Raw genomic sequence first — 20,058 nt, forward strand, 5'->3', positions numbered from 1 at the left:
TCTTTGGTTGTGGCATTTGTCCTGATAGCGTCAAGTGAAGGTAAGCTTTCTTAAAATTTAGAAGTCTGTAAACTGCGCAAATATTTGCTGATAAATGATATTTATTCACATTTTTGCAATCATTAAATGATTTTTTTCAATATAGGGCGCTACACTAATGGGGGATATGGTAACAACGGAGGATGTGCCTGTATAGCTCTTTGGGACCCTGTCTGTGGAGTTAACGGACAAACGTACTCCAACTCCGGGTGTTTGGCATGCGAGTATGTTATTACTAATTTAATTTAAGCCTTGAACACTTTTATATGAGAGGTGTGTCCGTCAGGTGGTGGGCACGTGTCATTTTATACGTCTCTAGTGTCACACTCAACACTCACACTTAAAAAAAATATAACCAGTAAAATTATCCAACCAGTAGAGGTAGATGATAAAATATGCATTCAATTTTTCAAAACAAAAGTGACATCGTCATATCAAATATATATAGCGAAGCGGACCGGAGCAAAAATATACAAAGGGACACTTTGGAACTAGCTGTAAAATGATAATTTCTGAAATGTCAGAAAAGAGTAATCACATATAGGGTGAAATTAAACGTTAGACATATTTGTACCAATTTTGAAATTTATCACCATGAGCATCAGAATTCCCTGCTTATTCTCCTTAAAGTAAAATAATTTCTTAGCGCGAAAAGTGGAGCGATTTCATTAAACGTTAAGTGGAGACCTGCAGTGTACTGTGATTTTTCATATTGTATTTTAATTCACATGCATGGACGCTTTTGTAGAAATATTCGCATTGTAATTTCGCAATCACTTTCGCTGGGCATGGAAAGATTTAACTACGAATAGTTGGATGATTATTTGTAGAAATTCATTATGCAATTTTATAGAAAGGACGAAGTTTATTTCGTTTTGTAAGCTTAAGCTTGTATTTCTGTATTGAAATTTGTTGAAACGCGTTTCATATTGAAAGTTCCACTAAAAAAAAGAAAAGAAATACGCGTGCTTTGATTAGGTAACATTTACATTAAATAGAAATCATTTCTGAATGTTTTGGGAGAATTCATTTAAATTTGAATAATCTGCACTTTCTACTGATACATTTTGGGTTGATTTTGACAAGGCGATAATGCCTTTCGATGCTTCAGAGCGCATGGTATAGTGTCAAAGTTAATTTCTGATCATTTTAAAAAGAATTTTAAGTTGTGTCTTAGACAATTTGTTGATGACCCACTAGATACATATGAAATACATACATGGATTTCATGTCAGTTAGTTCAGAAGTCATGTGACTTGTCCGTGATGTTTCTGGACAGTCCTCATTCATAACAAATAGGACCACTTAATAAGAATTATATCTGTGGTATCTTGAAACAAGGGAAATACTATTAAAGAAGATGTTATTTAAATGTTTTACACATAAACATTTTATGACCTGGAGTTAGAACCTCTACCACGTGGATTATGAAATGTACAATTTCATAATTTACAATACAAATACATGCTCCACATGACTATACATTTTTGTTTCGTCAAGTACCAAAAACGTCAGGGTCAATAAACTTAAAGAAGCCAGGGGGCATTATGGTATAGAATTGATATTTTAGTTTTAACTGGTGGCCGCCACTTAATTCATGTAAAATTCATACAGCTCTTTATATGATAAAGTTGTGTGAAATAATCCATTTTAAAGAGCCTGAATTTTGTATCCAATGTTAAATTAGATAAGAAGACGCGTGCAGTAGAGCGGAATGGTGTTATACTTGAGAGTACATATTGTAAATGAACAGTGAAAAATACAAGAAAAGTAAGCAATGCATTCAGAAAACGCAATACCGGTGTAAGCTTCGAGCATTTTTAGCGAACTTTAACTTGATATTCATTAAAATACCTTCCCTTTACAGCCGTGTTCCACAGGCCTGCACAGGACCATGTCCATGCTGGAAGTCCAGATACTGAAGGGATGTCATCTTGTTTGAAAATGGAATTAGAAGTGTTTTGTATTACATGTCAGTTTTGTTGTTTTTTGTCCTCAAATGACTAGGGACAACTCTGTTTACCTGATCAAGATATAAGGTTCACGGCGGGTGTGACCGGTCGACAGGGGATACTTACTCCTCCTAGACAACTGATCCCACCTCTGGTATATCCAGGGGTCCGTGTTTGCCCACCTCTCTATTTTGTATTGTTTATAGGTGTTATGAGAGTGATCGCTGTTCGTTTTCTTTACCTTTCATGTACCTGGTAAGGCATGTCAATTCGATCTCATATCATATAAATGCCATCATATTATGAACGTATAAGACTACCTATTGTAAAAGGCCAACCTCCACTATCTCAACCTTTCTTCTACGATGGATGAAGTTATAAAGAGGATCGGATAAATCAGCTCTTGTAAAACACCAGGTATGGACGAAATACTAATGGGTATCTTTACGTCAGCCGGTTCTGTGGTATCTTTACGTCAGCCGGTTCTGTGGTATCTTTACGTTAGCCGGTTCTGTGGTTCTTCACGTCAGCCGGTTCTGTGGTTCTTCACATCAGCCGGTTCTGTGGTTCTTGGAGCATTCCACTTCCTCTTCACCAGCATTTCAGAATGACAGTTGTCCAAGGAATTCAAAAATGGCACAGTTTTCTCCTTGTTTTAAAATAAAGATGGCGATAAATTCCTGGATCGGTTCTTCAACCACCTGAACTATGACATCTCCGGAAACCTACCTGTGCTTTGAAGAAATCTTGATATCAATAAGCATATCAATAAATCTGCTGGAGTCGATTTTACTGGACCACGTCTCTACAAACTCTCTACAAATATAACATACAAATCACTAACATACCTAATTAATCCTAGCATCAACACTGATAGTTTTCCGACATGAAAATGTGAAGATTGCGAACAGTGATCAATCTCATAACTCCTTTAAGGAATACAACTTAAAGAGTTGGGTAAACACGGACCCCTGTATATACTAAAGGTGGGATCAAGTAATTAAAGAGTAAGCACCCCCTGTCGACCGATCACACCCTCCGGGAGCCCTATATTTTGATCATGTACACGGAGTAATCCATACTCAAAATCAGTGTGCCAAGAACGGCCTAATAATTGGAATGAAACGCATTTGACCCGATGATAGGTTGTATTGGCAAACTAGATAGGCATAACGACCATAGAATTTGCAAAATGCTTACTTTAAATGATACATACTGCTGAAACCTCTGTAACTTCAACTTGTTTGTCAGTAGCCTGCCTCGATTTAAAAACTGACCATACACAACTGACCATATGCACGTGATGATGGAGTATTGCTACATAAATATGGGAGGATGGCGATGGAGAACATAATACCATAAAGTTGAGTATTTAGTTTGCCGTTAACATATATGTTTGATAAAATATCTAAGTATGAAGCAAATGTGGTGTCTGATTTTGCGTTCACCGGGATATATCAAATTGGCATGTGTTGTTAATAGAAGAGCCGTCGATATATTTAAATGTGGAGTTGAAGGCCACAGCAAGAGATTTTTTCTTCACATGTACATGTAGAAACTTTTGAATAAATTATGCCTCGTTAGAATACAAAACAGGTCAACTAATGAAGCAAAACATACTCGAATAACTGAGAAACAAACACCACACACAGATGGTGATGGAGTAAAGATAGTAAATGATAGTCCAGTACATAAAAAGGTGACGAATCTGACCCTGAAAACTACACACTCACATATATTCTACCTGCCATATCTAGTATATATGAACACAAATCTTGAAAATTAAGTCAATGTAAGGTCCTTCTATGTAACTTGAAGATGTTTGTATTGCAAACATTTTTATTCTAAACAATTTTATTTTTAATTTTCGTTAATATTTGCAAAATAATACAGGCTGTTGATCTTGGTTAAATGTAAATGAGGATGAAACAAAAATTATTTTTTTCCCAACGGTCTAATGATAAAGAAGATTTTCTACTACAACAATAGCAGTATTGAGAATGTAAAAGGATTCAAATATTTCGCCATTATATTAGCAAGAACACGCTCATTTTACAAAGCCAAAAATTATTTATGCGAACAAGCGCAAAAAGCAATGTATATAATAGGGAAGGGATTAGACAATTCAATTTACCGATATAGTGCCATCATAACCTGTCTGATAAAGCCATGACACCTGTTTTACATGTATATCGGTGTGAAGTATTGGTTTATGAAATCCTTAATTAATATCCTGGTATGGTGTAAAACTTATACGGTACTAATTTTGATGCACCAGATGCGCATTTCGACAAAAAATGTCTTTTCAGTAATGCTCAAGCCGAAATTTTGGAAATTCGAAATAACAATAAACTTGTAAGAGCTAAAAGGAAAACTAAAGTGCCAAAAACTGGAGCCAACTTTGTCCAAGGATAAGAGCTATGCATGAGGGAGATAATCTTTAATTTTGAAATGAATTTCTAAATTTTATCCCAGCAATTAAATATACATCCGTATTTTCAACCTAGTAACGAAGTACTTAGCTAAGTTGGATATGAAGATGCAAATTAATTACTGCTGAGAGATTATTTTACATAGATTATGGTCTTCCGGTGTTAAGAATTCTTCCAAAGGTCAGGTTTACAAACTTTAAACACAAATTTAGAGTAGACATACACCATTTCATTACCGAGGAAATATAGAAGGATATTTTCCGTAGAATTCATCTAATATTGAATTACTTTGTATCACAAAACAGAGATAGACGACGAATTTCACAATATTTCACAATGAAAAATGAATTTGAGAAACATTGATCACTCTTACAAATCCCATAAAGAATACAAAAATAAAAGAAGACAAACACAGAAGCCTGGAAACACTAGAGGTTTACGTTAAAATCTTTGCAAATTATTCATACATGCGTTTCCATACATATATAAACGAAACCATGATATATGATGTGACGTAAGAATGGTCCTAAACTTCCTGACTGTCGTTTCTTTGGTTTAGTGTTAAATGTTAACCGAGTCTAAATACAGATTGATTTTCGGCTGTGAAAACTGAGTCTAAATACAGATTGATTTTCGGCTGTGAAAACTAAGTCTAAATACAGATTGATTTTCGGCTGTGAAAACTGAGTCTAAATACAGATTGATTTCCGGCTGTGAAAACTGAGTGTAAATACAGATTGATTTCCGGCTGTGAAAACTGAGTCTAAATACATGTCCTCTTATTCGTTCGGTTCATGTCTGCGTTGTAACACTCTGTTTTCACCACATCTCCATTTATTTTCATCATCACATACGGTACTTCAAAAACAGTTTCAATACTTTTTAAACTCAATTGCTACAATGAAATCGAAACTGATGTCTACAATAGGAAACACCTGGTTTCAATTCTCGTCACGTGAATTGAAAATAAAAGATGTCTATATTTATAGATTACCTCAAGGATTTCTTTGAAACAATTTCATCGAATCTTAATCACCATATCCTTATAATGGAAGAATGGGGGTGGGGTGGGGGGACTTATATTTCTTCGTGGGAAATTTTGATGTTTTAAAGGGAAAATGGAGGATTGTACCGAGTGATCTACTCCATATAGCGTGACTACATTAGAAAATTTTGAGTTGATACACCTGTGTAATTCTGAAATTTACATATGAAAACAATTCTCAGTAAACGAGGATATCTAATATACAGTGGATGTATTAGAAAGTTAAATGTCGATCTATTAAAATTTTATCATCAATTTCAATTTGTGAAACGCGAAGAAAGAAAAATAAAATTAAAGAAAGCAGAAGTGAGCAAACTCACATACCCCACGCTCCAACATTGCTTGACAATGCCTAAAAAAATGGATGGTAATGTTATGCATTATTGCAAAAAACAGGATAGGGGGGCTTAAAATTCTAAGTCCAAAAAAGGCATAACTCCCATAAAAATTATTGAATCAGAATTTCCTGGGAATATGCACATCTACACAGCGTGTCCTTATTAACTACAAAGTTTCACGAAATTCTGTTGAGCGGTCTCAAAGGAGTTGCGCTGGCAAGAAAGGGACCGGCGGACGGGTCAAAAACATTATGGCCTCCGCAACTTCGTTGCGTGGGTTATAAAGTGTACGTATGAATGCGTGTGTGTGTGTTACATTACAGGGGCGGATCCAGGAATTTTTCAAAGGGGGTTCCATTCTTAAAATGACTTATTTTTTCACCGTTTAGCAACATTTTCTGACAAAAGGGAGGGGTGGGGGAGAACCTCCTCCTCTGGATCTGCCACTGCATTGTATATAGAAGCTTTGGAAAACATGACATCAAACACATTTACCATTGTACCATTTCTATATTAAACTTGCAGCTTATACAGGTATACAATATTATTGTGTCCTCTATATTTTCTGATGCAAATATATCCATCAAATGTATCAACTTTTGGCCAAAAATGAGGAAATAAAAAAAATTCATAAACTTTATGACCTTCCTGTAAACTTAGATTATGTCACATATCAAAACTGATCTTCCTTATTGTGAGATAGACTTGATCTGGTTTACTGAATAATGATCATGATAACTTATGGAGGCCATTATCTTACCATACCTACTCCTACGTAATTATAAAACTCTGTAACTGAATTGTGACGTACTGACAGACAATTCTTCATTATGATCAGTTTTATTCATGAATATCAGTATGATCACGGATTGACAGGTTCACATGAAATTTTATATACTTCCGAATCTATCAGTCCATAATATGAGCCCTGTGTCTGATTGATGCTGACACACTTCCGAAAAATCTTTCAAGCAAACCTCACAATGTCTCTCGAGAATCTGCCGATGCCAGGGCTACCGTTCACACAGAATCTGCCGATGCTAAGGCTACCGTTCACACAGAATCTGCCGATGCCAGGGCTACCGTTCACGCAGAATCTGCCGATGCCAGACAACCGTTCACACAGAATCTGCCGATGCCAGACAACCGTTTACACAGAATCTGCTGATGCCAGGGCTACCGTCCACACAGATGACATTAGTGGATGTCTTATTTAATGCTTCTGTTCACAGACTGGTGTTCTGTCATTCCGTCCTTGTGTGAAGCGTCATATGATTGTTATAATCACTCTCTAATTTAAACATCTTACCACAGATGTGACATAGACACGGTTTGCGTTCATGTGGAGTTGTTTTCCAACGTACGCCTTTCTTGAGATAAATTTTACCTCTTTTGCTTAATTTCACATCCTTTTTATTTCGACTTGTACAACTGCGTGGATGTAACTTCCTGTGGCGAACGAATTGATAAAGTTTATTGAATCCTTTATTGCATATGACGCATAGAAATTTTTCTCTCAAATGTAATTCTGTGTGTAAGTTAAGATGATGACGATGGACGAATTTTCTTCCACACACTTTGCAAGAGTAGTTGGGGTGGAACACATGGGTCTTCATGTGCAGCTTTAGATTTCTGGTGTGGCTAAATCTTTTCCCACATACATAACAGCTGTGGTGTGCGTAGAGTACATGGATATTCATGTGTGATTTCAGAAGAAACAACTTGCAGAACATTCTTGAACAAACCAGGCACTTGTGTATATTTTGAAACAGGCTACATTTCAACAAAGTTAACTTACATTTAAAGCGCAATTTGCATTGAATACATCTCGAGGAATCTTCATCCGTTTCTCCAGAGTTCATTCCGATCTTCCCGCCTTCTTTTGTTGCCATGGTGTTAATCATTCCTTCGTCTCTGGTTTCACCACCAGGTTCACACAGCTGAAATTGTTTGTTTGCATTTCCTCCCACGCTTATGAAAAATTTACAACAAATACTGCATTTTATTCTGTGTTTGTTGATTTTCATATGTTTCTGAAAATTATGCTTACATACATAAATCTGAGAACAGACTGGACATTGAAATGCGCCTCTCCGGTCTGAAATCACATGTTCTGTCTTCATGTGTTCGAAAAACAGTGACAATGTATTAAGAATCAAAGTACAATTCGTACATTTAAATCGTAAGTTCTCACACAGGGATTTTTTTGCTAATAAGTGCAGACAAAGTTCATATCTCCTGGCAAAGGGAAACATCACATCACATTCGGCACAGCTGAACATTACTTCATTTGTAAAAACTCCATGAGTACGGTAGTGAATGCCGAGTTTTCTCGTATCCTTAACTCTCTCAAAACAGATCCAGCATATCGATTGATGAAGGCATCTGTGAGATTTCAATTTATATACACTGGAGAACATCGTCTTACACACAGCACACCAGGGATTGCAATGCTTCTTAATGTGCTTGTTCAAGTCTCTGCTTTTGCCAAAAGTTATATCACACATGCCACACTTATAAGGCGTCGAACTCGGCAAATACCGATTTGGAAATTTTCTTCCATGTCCTAGTATATGCTGAAAATATAAAATGAAAAACAAAATCAATACAATTATTTCATTAATTTCAGTATTTGTCAATTCTTGTCCTCTTTAAATCATTGGAGTGAAAGCATGACTTAATACAAAATACAACTTTCATTGTTTCAGAAGGACAGTTTTTAACATTTTCTCTCATCATCGCTTAGAGCTATAATATTGTTCGAAGTAAATAAGTTACAAATGACATGCAGGAATATGCTATTATATGGTGACTGTCATATGACATTTCTCTTTTCCATATTCCATGTAATGTTACAATTCAAAATGTAGAGCTGCTTTAGGAATGGTCATGGGTTGTAGAACTTGCACCATGAGGAAGACAATTTTTAAAGAGTCTCCCTATATATTTGTATGTAAAACTTTGATCCCATATTATGGCCCTACTCTTTCCCAAGGGGCCATCGCCCATGATTTTAACAAACTTGAATCTGCACTGTCAGAGAGCTGCCAAGTAAATTTGAACTTTCTTGGCTCAATGGTTCTTGGAAAGAAGATTAAGAATTTTCCTATATATTCGAATGTAAAACTTTGAACCGTACTTCAGGAGTCATGATTTTAACTAACTTGAATCCCCACTATGTCAGGAAGCTTTCATGAAAAGTTCAGCTTTTCTGACCCAGTGGTTCTTGAGTTCTAAGAACTTTTTTTTTTAAATGAACCCATCCTATTTTTGCATTTATTGTGATTATCTCCCCTTTGAAGGAGACATGGCCCTTTCAATTGAACAAACTTGAAAGCCATTCACCCAAATATGCTTTTTGCCAAGTTTGGTTGAAATTGACCCATTGGTTCTGGAGAAGAAGTCAAAAATGTGAAAAGTTTATCGACAGACGACGGAAAACTGGTGATCAGAAAAGCTCACTTGAGCTTTCAGCTCAGATGAAAACTCAGGTGAGCTAAAAATGAGGTCCATCTCAATGACTTTAAGTACAATTTGGTAAAAATAAAGAACCCTCACTGCTAAATGGCCCAATTTAAGCTATACACTACCATGGGGATCTTGGTTAGAATAGGTCCTCAGTACTCCCTTGTTTGTCATAAGAGGCAACTAAATGGGGTGATTCTTCAGATGAGACTGCAAAAACCGAGGCCCCGTGTCACAGCAAGTGTGGCACAATAAAGACCCCTCCCTGCTCATAAGCTGTAAGCGCCGAGCATATGCCGAAATTTTGTGGCCCTTCACCGAGAATGGTAATGTCTCCATATGAGTGAAAAATTCTGGAGTGGGACATTAAACAATATTGAACCAAACAACCAAGCTCTAGACTATGTTCACCTTTGTAGCATTTCACCTAAAACTGTTGACATACATGTATGTCTCTATATACAAGATTATCTAAGGAATGTTCAACTCAAGAACAATTAGTCAACCATCAAAATACATGTACAAACATAAATTGTATATTCATATATGAAAGGTGAAGATAACGAACGGTGATCAATCTCATAACTCCTATAAGCAATACTAAATAGAGATATAGACATGTATAAAAGGGTAACTGTATTACATTCGTGTGTGTACATGTATGTAATATGTATATATGTGTATCCGTATGTATACATGTATGTATGTATATATGTGTATTCGTGTGTATACATGTATGTAATATGTATATATGTGTATCCGTATGTATACATGTATGTATGTATATATGTGTATTCATGTATGTATGTATATATGTGTATTCGTGTGTATACATGTATGTATGTATATATGTGTATTCGTGTGTATACATGTATGTATGTATATATGTGTAAACACTCATGAAAAATAACTTCAAGTGCAGAAAACTTACCGTTTCCCCTTCTTCATTAAATGATTGTAACTGTTTATAGGAAATTGGCTGAAATTTCACTGACACAAGATGTTCCGTCGGAATTACTCCCTTATTCTCACAATGGTCATTATATAAGAGTGGTTGGCCATATGTAGCACACAGCTCAGAATCTCTCTCTGGATCAGTGGATGATACAAATAGAAGTTGTGAAGGCTCTTCATCTGGTACATAATCAGCTTGGGAAACTGGTGAGATTGATGCTTGGGAAACTGGTGAGATTGGTGCTTGGGAAACTGGTAAGATTGGTGCTTGGGAAACTGGTGAGTTTGGTGCTCGGGAAACTGGTGAGATTGGTGCTTGGGAAACTGGTGAGAGAACAGACACAGAAAAACTATCCTCCAAATCTCCTTCTGGTTTATAAGGGGCACAAGATGAGGCAAAAACAAACTTTGAAGGTTTTGAATATGCTGCACAGTCTTCCGATTTGAAGTCTTGAGACACTGGTGAGATTTGTGCTTGGGAAACTGGTGAGATTGGTGCTTGGGAAACTGGTGAGATTGGTGCTTGGGAAACTGGTGAGAGAACAGACACAGAAAAACTATCCTCCAAATCTCTTTCTGGTTTATAAGGGGCACAAGATGAGGCAAAAACAAACTTTGAAGGTTTTGAATATGCTGCACAGTCTTCCGATTTGAAGTCTTGAGACACTGGTGAGATTTGTGCTTGGGAAACTGGTGAGATTGGTGCTTGGGAAACTGGTGAGATTTGTGGAGACTGACTAGAAAGAGTAAACTCATCCTCCAAATCTTTTTCTGGTTTATAAGGTTCTGAATATGCTTCACATTCTTCAGATTTGAAGTCTTGGGAAACTGATGAGACTACTTCATTAGATGAAGGACTTGGAAAGATATTGGAAGCATTCCAGATTGGTCTACTAGTATTTGCCTTGCTCTGGAATGTTTTTCTTTCAGTTTGGTCTGCTATGTTTAAATCTGGGATTTCCACCTTATTATGTTTTGGATGCATTACCACCATTTGGTACTGCTTCCTGTATCCACTGGAATTCTGGGTGTTCACAAAGTCTTGAAATTTCTGTAAAATAGGAGCATACCTACCATTTAAGACAGTTTGTGCATTTGCTCCATAAAAATCCAATCCTTCTGAATTATTTTGTGGAACATTTCCTGGATTTCTATCTTTATCCGACATCCTAATTATGTTGGGATTTCAGAAAAACCTCAGTTAAAATGTGGAAAACTAGGTTGATGGAGGACTTCTTACACGTTTTAATATAAAGGTCCACAGCAGGGAAAGCTATGTGATTTTCAGGACTTTAAATGCTGTACACTTCACATTCTAAAATCAGAATCCAACAACAGAAATAAACTGGAAAAGCTGCTGTTGTTTAAATTTCAGGCACAAATTTGAAAATCCCAACATACTGGTTCTCATCCAGTTTGTTTTCATTTCAAATTCCTATTGACTGGCTCGCGTTTCACACTGCCTTATGATGTATATAGAGTTCTCTGGTCCTTCCTCTGTTGTTGACTGGCTCGCGTTTCACACTGCCTTATGATGTATATAGAGTTCTCTGGTCCTTCCTCTGTTATTGACTGGCTTGCGTTTCACACTGCCTTATGTTGTATGGAGAGTTCTCTGGTCCTTCCTCTGTTGTTGACTGGCTCACGTTTCACACTGCCTTATGTTGTATGGAGAGTTCTCTGGTCCTTCCTCTGTTGTATCAGTAGCATACTGAGTAGGTATACACGCTACCTCAACAGCTGGACGAGCCCGTCCTTAGGCTGCTGTCTACAAATAAAGAAAATGAGTTTAAATAAATTATCAAATGCTCAAAGTAATAGATTTTCATTTTGTGATTTGTGTCATGAAATGTGATGGGTCTTATATCTGAGGCAAAGAAATTTGCATATTTCATCATGGATGCTGGTACATATATATCTTGATTTGGGTATCTATAAGACGACACATATGATTTAAGCCGTTAGTGGTTAGAACATTCGCTTCGTGACCAGGAGGGCGGGGATTCGAGCCCGGTCAATGCCTTGACAGTGTCAAACCCAAGAGGTTAAAATAGGTAGTGACTGTTCCTTCGCTAAACGCTCTGCATTTAGAAGTGAAAGTCATAGGTGTGTTGGACGAGTTTCATGTGGCAGCAGACATTAGCACAATAAAGTACCCTCACTGATACAGTCCGGAACACCATGCACTGGTTTGTAAATTTGTGATACTTCAACTACAAATAGAAATACCTCAATATGACTGAGAAATTCTTCAAGGCAAAACACAAAATAATAACAAGAGGCCCATGGGCCACATCGCTCACCTGAGTCACCTTGGTCCATCTCAGGAGATTTTCCATATCTATTTGCATGTAAAACCGTAGTCCCTATCATGGCCCCAAACCTACCCCTGGAGACCATGGTTTTTGCAAACTTGAATCTACACTATGTCAGAAAGCTTTCATGTAAATGTGAACTTCTTTGGCCTAATGGTTCTTGAGAAGAAGATTTTTAAAGATTTTCCCTATATATTTGTATGTAAAACTTTGATCCCCTATTGTGGCCCCATCCTACCCCAGGGGGCCATGATTTTAACAAACCTGAATCTGCACTATATCAGAAAGCTTTCATATAAATCTCAGCTTTTCTGGCTCAGTGGTTCTGGGAAGAAGATTTTTAAAGATTTTTCCTATATATTTGTATGTAAAACTTTGACCCCCTATTGTGGCCCCATCCGACCCCCTGGGGCCATGATCTTAAAAGCCGGCAATTGGGTATAAAAGCAGCCAATCGGTGAAAATGGTGGAATATATGAATTTTCTGGTCACATTCAGATTGCAGCACTTATTTTGCAAAAATAAAGATTAAGCTGTTGTACTGAAATTTTAAAATAGGTATGCTTGTTCCCCTCATAACTGTGCATATATTGGCCATATCTATTTTAGATATAACTTCTCATGAAGTTTTAATTTTGGCCTCAAAAATCTGAAGCAGGGCTAAATTTGTATTTCAAACTAGAGATTGGCAGTTTGTGGGTGTGATTATCTTTTGTTATTGTTTACACCGGATGTTGACTCACACATTGCAGGAGCATGCTTGTTTAGTTCTAGATAAGAGGGATTGCACCAAAGGCAACATGTAATCAAATCACTGTATAACGTGGAAAAAAAGTACTTACTCATATATCATTGGTAAATCCAAATTTTATTTTTTAATTATATATAATCACATTCCATTAAAAAAATTGGTTAACTTTATGAAAATAACTCATTAGGACTGTTCAGTCTGATCACTGTTTCAGAGTTTTGCAGGATTGCTGGTACCTTTTCTCGAATAATGTCAAGCATGATGTTTGTCTGATTAAGCAACAATCTCCTAGGCCAGTTGTGTAACTCCCATTAATTGTCTCTCACCAATGATGACAAATGTCCAATTGATCAACCATCACTCTAAAATTACTCTCAATCTGGACTCTAACGTGTGAACATTACAATGCCAAAAGAGACAATCACAGATAGTAGGTCTCCAAATATCATAATGGACAAAATGTTTCTTAATAACCCTTCAATGCACATGTCCATTGCACAGCTACAATTTCCCCCCAAATTCTTCTCACAATTGAAAGGTACCAAGAGGAAAATCATAAGTATTAGTATATCGTATATACCAATATTTGTGTATATTATAAAAAAAACTACATGTTTTAAAAGACATGGATAAAACAATGATGAATTCATTTTGTAGTTCCTAGGGTGAAGTTTTGTTAAAGTAAAAACATAGCCTTTCAGTGCCTCACAGATCGAGCAGAGTGGTAGAAAAATGCGGGAAAACTTTAGTTTATTTTGATAAATCATGCCAGTCTCCCTGTTCAAAATATCGTCTGCTACAGAGCGCGTGTAGAGTCAAGCATCAGATTGCTGCTTATTCTGATAACACTGCTAAGCCCTGCCCTCTTGCCATATATGCTTAATTGCTGTAGGGGTGTAAAATTTTCTAGGTTACTCCCGACCTTTAACAATTTAGAATCTGCACTATATCAGGAAGCTTTCATATAAATCTCAGCATTTCTGGCTCAGTGGTTCTTGAGAAGAAGATTTTAAAAGATTTTTCCTATAAATTTGTATGTAAAACTTTGAGGCCCTCCTTGAGACCCCATCCAATCCCCGGGGTCCATGATTTTAACAAACTTGAATCTGCACTATATAAAAAAAAACAAAAAACTATGACCCCCTATTGTGGCCCCATCCGATCCCCGGGGACAATGATTTTAACAATTTAGAATCTGTACTATATCAGGAAGCTTTCATATAAATCTCAGCTTTTCTGGCTCAGTGGTTCTTGAGAAGAAGATTTTAAAAGATTTTTCCAATATATTTGTATGTAAAACTTTGATCCCCTATTGTGGCCCCATCCTACCCCAGGGGGCCATGATTTTAACAATTTAGAATCTGCATTATATAAGAAAGCTTTCATATAAATCTCAGCTTTTCTGGCTCAGTGGTTCTTGAGAAGAAGATTTTAAAAGATTTTCCCTATATATTTGTATGTAAAACTTTGACCCCCTATTGTGGCCCCATCCTACCCCAGGGGGCCATGATTTTAGCAAACCTGAATCTGCACTATATCAGAAAGCTTTCATATAAATCTCAGCTTTTCTGGCTCAGTGGTTCTGGGAAGAAGATTTTTAAAGATTTTTCCTATATATTTGTATGTAAAACTTTGATCCCCTATTGTGGCCCCATCCGACCCCCGGGGGCCATGATCTTAACAATTTAGAATCTGCACTATATCAGGAAGCTTTCATATAAATCTCAGCTTTTCTGGCTCAGTGGTTCTTGAGAAGAAGATGTTTAAAGATTTTTCCTATATATTTGTATGTAAAACTTTGATCCCCTATTGTGGCCCCATCCGACCCCCGGGGGCCATGATTTTAACAATTTAGAATCTGCACTACCTAATAAAACTTATCTATAAATTTCATCTTTTCTGGCCCAGTGGTTCTTGAGAAGAAGATTTTTAAAGATTTTCCCTTTATATTTGTATGTAAAACTTTGATCCCCTATTGTGGCCCCATCCTACCCCAGGGGGCCATGATTTTAACAAACCTGAATCTGCACTATATCAGAAAGCTTTCATATAAATCTCAGCTTTTCTGGCTCAGTGGTTCTGGGAAGAAGATTTTTAAAGATTTTTCCTATATATTTGTATGTAAAACTTTGATCCCCTATTGTGGTCCCATCCGACCCCCGGGGGCCATGATCTTAACAATTTAGAATCTGTACTATATCAGGAAGCTTTCATATAAATCTCAGCTTTTCTGGCTCAGTGGTTCTTGAGAAGAAGATTTTTCCTATATATTTGTATGTAAAACTTTGATCCCCTATTGTGGCCCCATCCGACCCCCGGGGGCCATGATTTTAACAATTTAGAATCTTCACTACTTAATAAAACTTATCTATAAATTTCATCTTTTCTGGCCCAGTGGTTCTTGAGAAGAAGATTTTAAAAGATTTTTCCTATAAATTTGTATGTAAAACTTTGAGGCCCCCCTTGAGGCCCCATCCAATCCCCGGGGTCCGTGATTTTAACAAACTTGAATCTGCACTACCTAATAAAGCTTATCTATAAATTTCATCTTTTCTGGCCAAGTGGTTCTTGAGAAGATTTTTTAATGACCCTACCCTATTTTTACCTTTTCTTGATTATCTCCCCTTGGAAGGTGGCCTGGCCCTTTATTTTAACAATTTAGAATTCCCTTTACCTAAGGATGTTTTGTGCCAACTTTGGTTGAAATTGGCCCAGTGGTTGTTGAGAAGAAGTTGAAAATGTGAAAAGTTTACAGACGGACGGACGAATACGGGTGATCAGAAAAGCTCACTTGAGCTTTCAGCTCAGGTGAGCTAAAAAGTAGATACATTGTACATAAAACATGAAAGTCTCCCTCACTTTGATCTCCTTCTAAAGAAGGTCCACCACAGCAGCTTTCTCTCTATAGACCTTAGTCTACCACTGCATCACTGCTTTAACATGACAATAGATTTATCTGTGGTGAATATCTTGTTACTTAAACTTCGAAAATAGCTACTGGCCCGGAGACCAAGTCCAGCAAAATTGGGATTTGTCTTGTACAATTATTACACATATACCAGACTGTCAGGCCTGTGCTTTTGATCAATATCAATGACTTTCTGTTGAAATGATATGTTACCATTTGATGATTGTAAGCAAATAGTATTTTATCGCACTAGAACTAATTTTGACTGAAAGTCTGAAACCCTTAATATGGTTTAATGTACTCTCTTCAAAGTTCTTTTCAAACTGAACACGGTGTGTTTGTGAAACACTGATGCCCCCATAACCCCTGGTCAAGGTCACAAGGTCAAAAAGAAAGGTCTTTCAACTTTTTTCACAAGGTTATCCCAAGGAAAACAATTGTGAAATATGAAAGTCCTATCATCAACTTCTCAAAAGTTTTGTCCATGATTAAGTTTTTGTGGACAAACAGACCAAAATCCCCTATTATGGAGGCATAAAAAATTGAGACTTTGTGTTTGATCTATCATAAAGTCCAGATACAAATGCCCGAATGACCAGTGCTCAATAAGTTTTTCATTTGAAAGACTGCAAACTCCTGTCTCATCACGTTCATCATACTGTACACTCCGCACTGTCATGACTCTGATACAAGTCATTTGAAATTCAGTATTTTTTTTTTTGTGAAGTATTGGTCCTGAGGTTTTGACTGTTGCCACGGTAACCTCATTAAATGTGACTTGTGTTCTGCTTACAGTACAGAACACCAGTAAATACTGCACAATAAAAACCGTCTATGTCAGGTATATATACACAGGAGAAAAAAGGATCCAAAGTATATCAATCTCTCTTAGATTGGACAGAAATACACATACAATGTATTTCATTATCTATGTGCAATTCCAGTTGTAAAACACCCAGTACTACTGCCTAGTTAGGATAAGTTGAAACCCCTCGGAAAAAACAAAACAAAACAAGAGTACTGCCAAAGGTACATAATACACACGTGCAAAGCTAATGTATAGGGTGTTTTTCTTACATCATGATTTGTAAAACTTGGCTTCAGGTAGTATCAGCAATCATCAGGGTGTGACATACTTTCTTTGCATAAAAAAACAAGACAAATCATGTACTCTCTATGTAATATTTTCAATTGGCATAAGATGTATGTGTACCAAATTTAATGGTAATTGTCCAAAGGAATCAATCTGCATCCTGCTACTACGAACTTGACCTTAAGAAACAATAGGCATTCTCCACTTGGCATAAAGTGTGTGTGTACAAAGAATGATGGTCCTAGCCCCAACAGCTCAGTTTGTATACTGCCTACAAGGTTTTCCTACTACATGTAAGTGATACTGTGACCTTGACCTATAAGCTTGAAAAACTATAGGCATCTTCCTATCATCGTGATGATGATCGAATGTACCAAATTGCAATATCCTGGGATCCCATGGGGATCCAGGTTAGAATAGGTCCTCAGTACCCCCTTGCTTATCATAAGAGGCAACTAAATGGTGCGGTCATTCAGATGGAACCAAAAAATCTGAGGTCCCGTGTCACAGCAAGTGTGGCACGATAAAGATCCCACCCACCCCCTACTCAATGGCTATAAGTGCCGAGCATAGGCCTAAATTTTGCAGCTCTTCACCAGCAGTGGTCATGTCTCCATATGGGTGAAATATTCTAGAGAGGAACCTTAAACAATATTCAATCAATCAATCAATATCCTGGAGCTTACAGTTTGATTTGTTTTTCTACTAATTAATACTACGACCGTGACCTTTGACTCCTGACCTTGAAAAACAATAGCATCTTCCTTTCATCATGGTGATGAAATGTACCAAGTTGCAATATTCTGAAGCTTACGGTTTGATTTGTATCCTGCCTACAAGGTTTTCCTACTAAGTAATAGTATGACCTTGACCTTTGACTACTGACCTTGAAAAAAAAATATAAACATCTTCCTCTCATCATGGTGATAAAGTATACCAAGTTGTAATATCCTGGGACCCGTTTTACAAAAACAACTTATGGCAAAGTCACGAGTCTTAAATTGTATTACACAGTTATTACTTTAAGTGAATGAAGTAAAACTTTTCTGAGGCTTAATTTCAACATTTTAAAAAACTATTTTGCATTTGGAGTAAATGACCTTACAATAAACTGGATAATTCCAGTATGCAAAGTTGGTCGTAAGTCGTAAATTATTCTGTAAAACGTGCCCCTGGAGCTTAGGGTTTGGTTTGTATCCTGCCCACAAGAGTTTCCTATTAGGTTTTCCTACTAAGTATATGTGTATTCATGTATGTATGTATATATGTGTATTCGTGTGTATACATGTATGTATGTATATATGTGTATTCGTGTGTATACATGTATGTATGTATATATGTGTAAACACTCATGAAAAATAACTTCAAGTGCAGAAAACTTACCGTTTCCCCTTCTTCATTAAATGATTGTAACTGTTTATAGGAAATTGGCTGAAATTTCACTGACACAAGATGTTCCGTCGGAATTACTCCCTTATTCTCACAATGGTCATTATATAAGAGTGGTTGGCCATATGTAGCACACAGCTCAGAATCTCTCTCTGGATCAGTGGATGATACAAATAGAAGTTGTGAAGGCTCTTCATCTGGTACATAATCAGCTTGGGAAACTGGTGAGATTGATGCTTGGGAAACTGGTGAGATTGGTGCTTGGGAAACTGGTAAGATTGGTGCTTGGGAAACTGGTGAGTTTGGTGCTCGGGAAACTGGTGAGATTGGTGCTTGGGAAACTGGTGAGAGAACAGACACAGAAAAACTATCCTCCAAATCTCCTTCTGGTTTATAAGGGGCACAAGATGAGGCAAAAACAAACTTTGAAGGTTTTGAATATGCTGCACAGTCTTCCGATTTGAAGTCTTGAGACACTGGTGAGATTTGTGCTTGGGAAACTGGTGAGATTGGTGCTTGGGAAACTGGTGAGATTGGTGCTTGGGAAACTGGTGAGAGAACAGACACAGAAAAACTATCCTCCAAATCTCTTTCTGGTTTATAAGGGGCACAAGATGAGGCAAAAACAAACTTTGAAGGTTTTGAATATGCTGCACAGTCTTCCGATTTGAAGTCTTGAGACACTGGTGAGATTTGTGCTTGGGAAACTGGTGAGATTGGTGCTTGGGAAACTGGTGAGATTTGTGGAGACTGACTAGAAAGAGTAAACTCATCCTCCAAATCTTTTTCTGGTTTATAAGGTTCTGAATATGCTTCACATTCTTCAGATTTGAAGTCTTGGGAAACTGATGAGACTACTTCATTAGATGAAGGACTTGGAAAGATATTGGAAGCATTCCAGATTGGTCTACTAGTATTTGCCTTGCTCTGGAATGTTTTTCTTTCAGTTTGGTCTGCTATGTTTAAATCTGGGATTTCCACCTTATTATGTTTTGGATGCATTACCACCATTTGGTACTGCTTCCTGTATCCACTGGAATTCTGGGTGTTCACAAAGTCTTGAAATTTCTGTAAAATAGGAGCATACCTACCATTTAAGACAGTTTGTGCATTTGCTCCATAAAAATCCAATCCTTCTGAATTATTTTGTGGAACATTTCCTGGATTTCTATCTTTATCCGACATCCTAATTATGTTGGGATTTCAGAAAAACCTCAGTTAAAATGTGGAAAACTAGGTTGATGGAGGACTTCTTACACGTTTTAATATAAAGGTCCACAGCAGGGAAAGCTATGTGATTTTCAGGACTTTAAATGCTGTACACTTCACATTCTAAAATCAGAATCCAACAACAGAAATAAACTGGAAAAGCTGCTG

At 37.0% G+C, this 20,058-nt stretch overlaps 1 protein-coding gene across 7 annotated transcripts; it reads right to left on the reverse strand.

Annotated features, from left to right (window-relative positions):
* Nucleotides 1-6,630: 6,630 nt before the first annotated feature.
* On the reverse strand, nucleotides 6,631-19,866 carry LOC130046347 (zinc finger protein 528-like). Of its 7 annotated transcripts, XM_056159138.1 has the most exons (5): nucleotides 18,676-18,809; nucleotides 17,277-17,338; nucleotides 12,382-12,438; nucleotides 10,203-11,993; nucleotides 6,631-8,382 (listed from the first exon to the last, which is right to left on the reverse strand). In XM_056159138.1, the coding sequence occupies exons 4-5, from the start codon at nucleotides 11,391-11,393 to the stop codon at nucleotides 7,051-7,053; spliced, it is 2,523 nt and encodes an 840-aa protein (XP_056015113.1). In that variant the 5' UTR covers nucleotides 11,394-11,993; nucleotides 12,382-12,438; nucleotides 17,277-17,338; nucleotides 18,676-18,809; the 3' UTR covers nucleotides 6,631-7,050. The 7 variants fall into 7 exon arrangements, 6 of the variants coding, with proteins under 6 accessions (XP_056015113.1, XP_056015111.1, XP_056015110.1 ...); XM_056159136.1 differs by lacking the exon at nucleotides 12,382-12,438; XM_056159135.1 differs by having other exon boundaries at nucleotides 10,203-12,438.
* Between the last annotated feature and the right edge of the window lie 192 nt (nucleotides 19,867-20,058).

The sequence above is a fragment of the Ostrea edulis genome, chromosome 3 (genome assembly GCF_947568905.1).
Source record: "Ostrea edulis chromosome 3, xbOstEdul1.1, whole genome shotgun sequence".
In the NCBI taxonomy this organism is placed as follows: domain Eukaryota; kingdom Metazoa; phylum Mollusca; class Bivalvia; order Ostreida; family Ostreidae; genus Ostrea; species Ostrea edulis.

Coding starts and splice junctions, on each gene's coding strand:
- LOC130046347 (XM_056159137.1), bottom strand. CDS start 11,393: ATGTCGGATAAAGATAGAAATCCAGGAAATGTTCCACAAAATAATTCA. Junction 8,383..10,202: donor TTAATGAAGAAGGGGAAACG/GTAAGTTTTCTG, acceptor TTATATTTTCAG/CATATACTAGGACATGGAAG.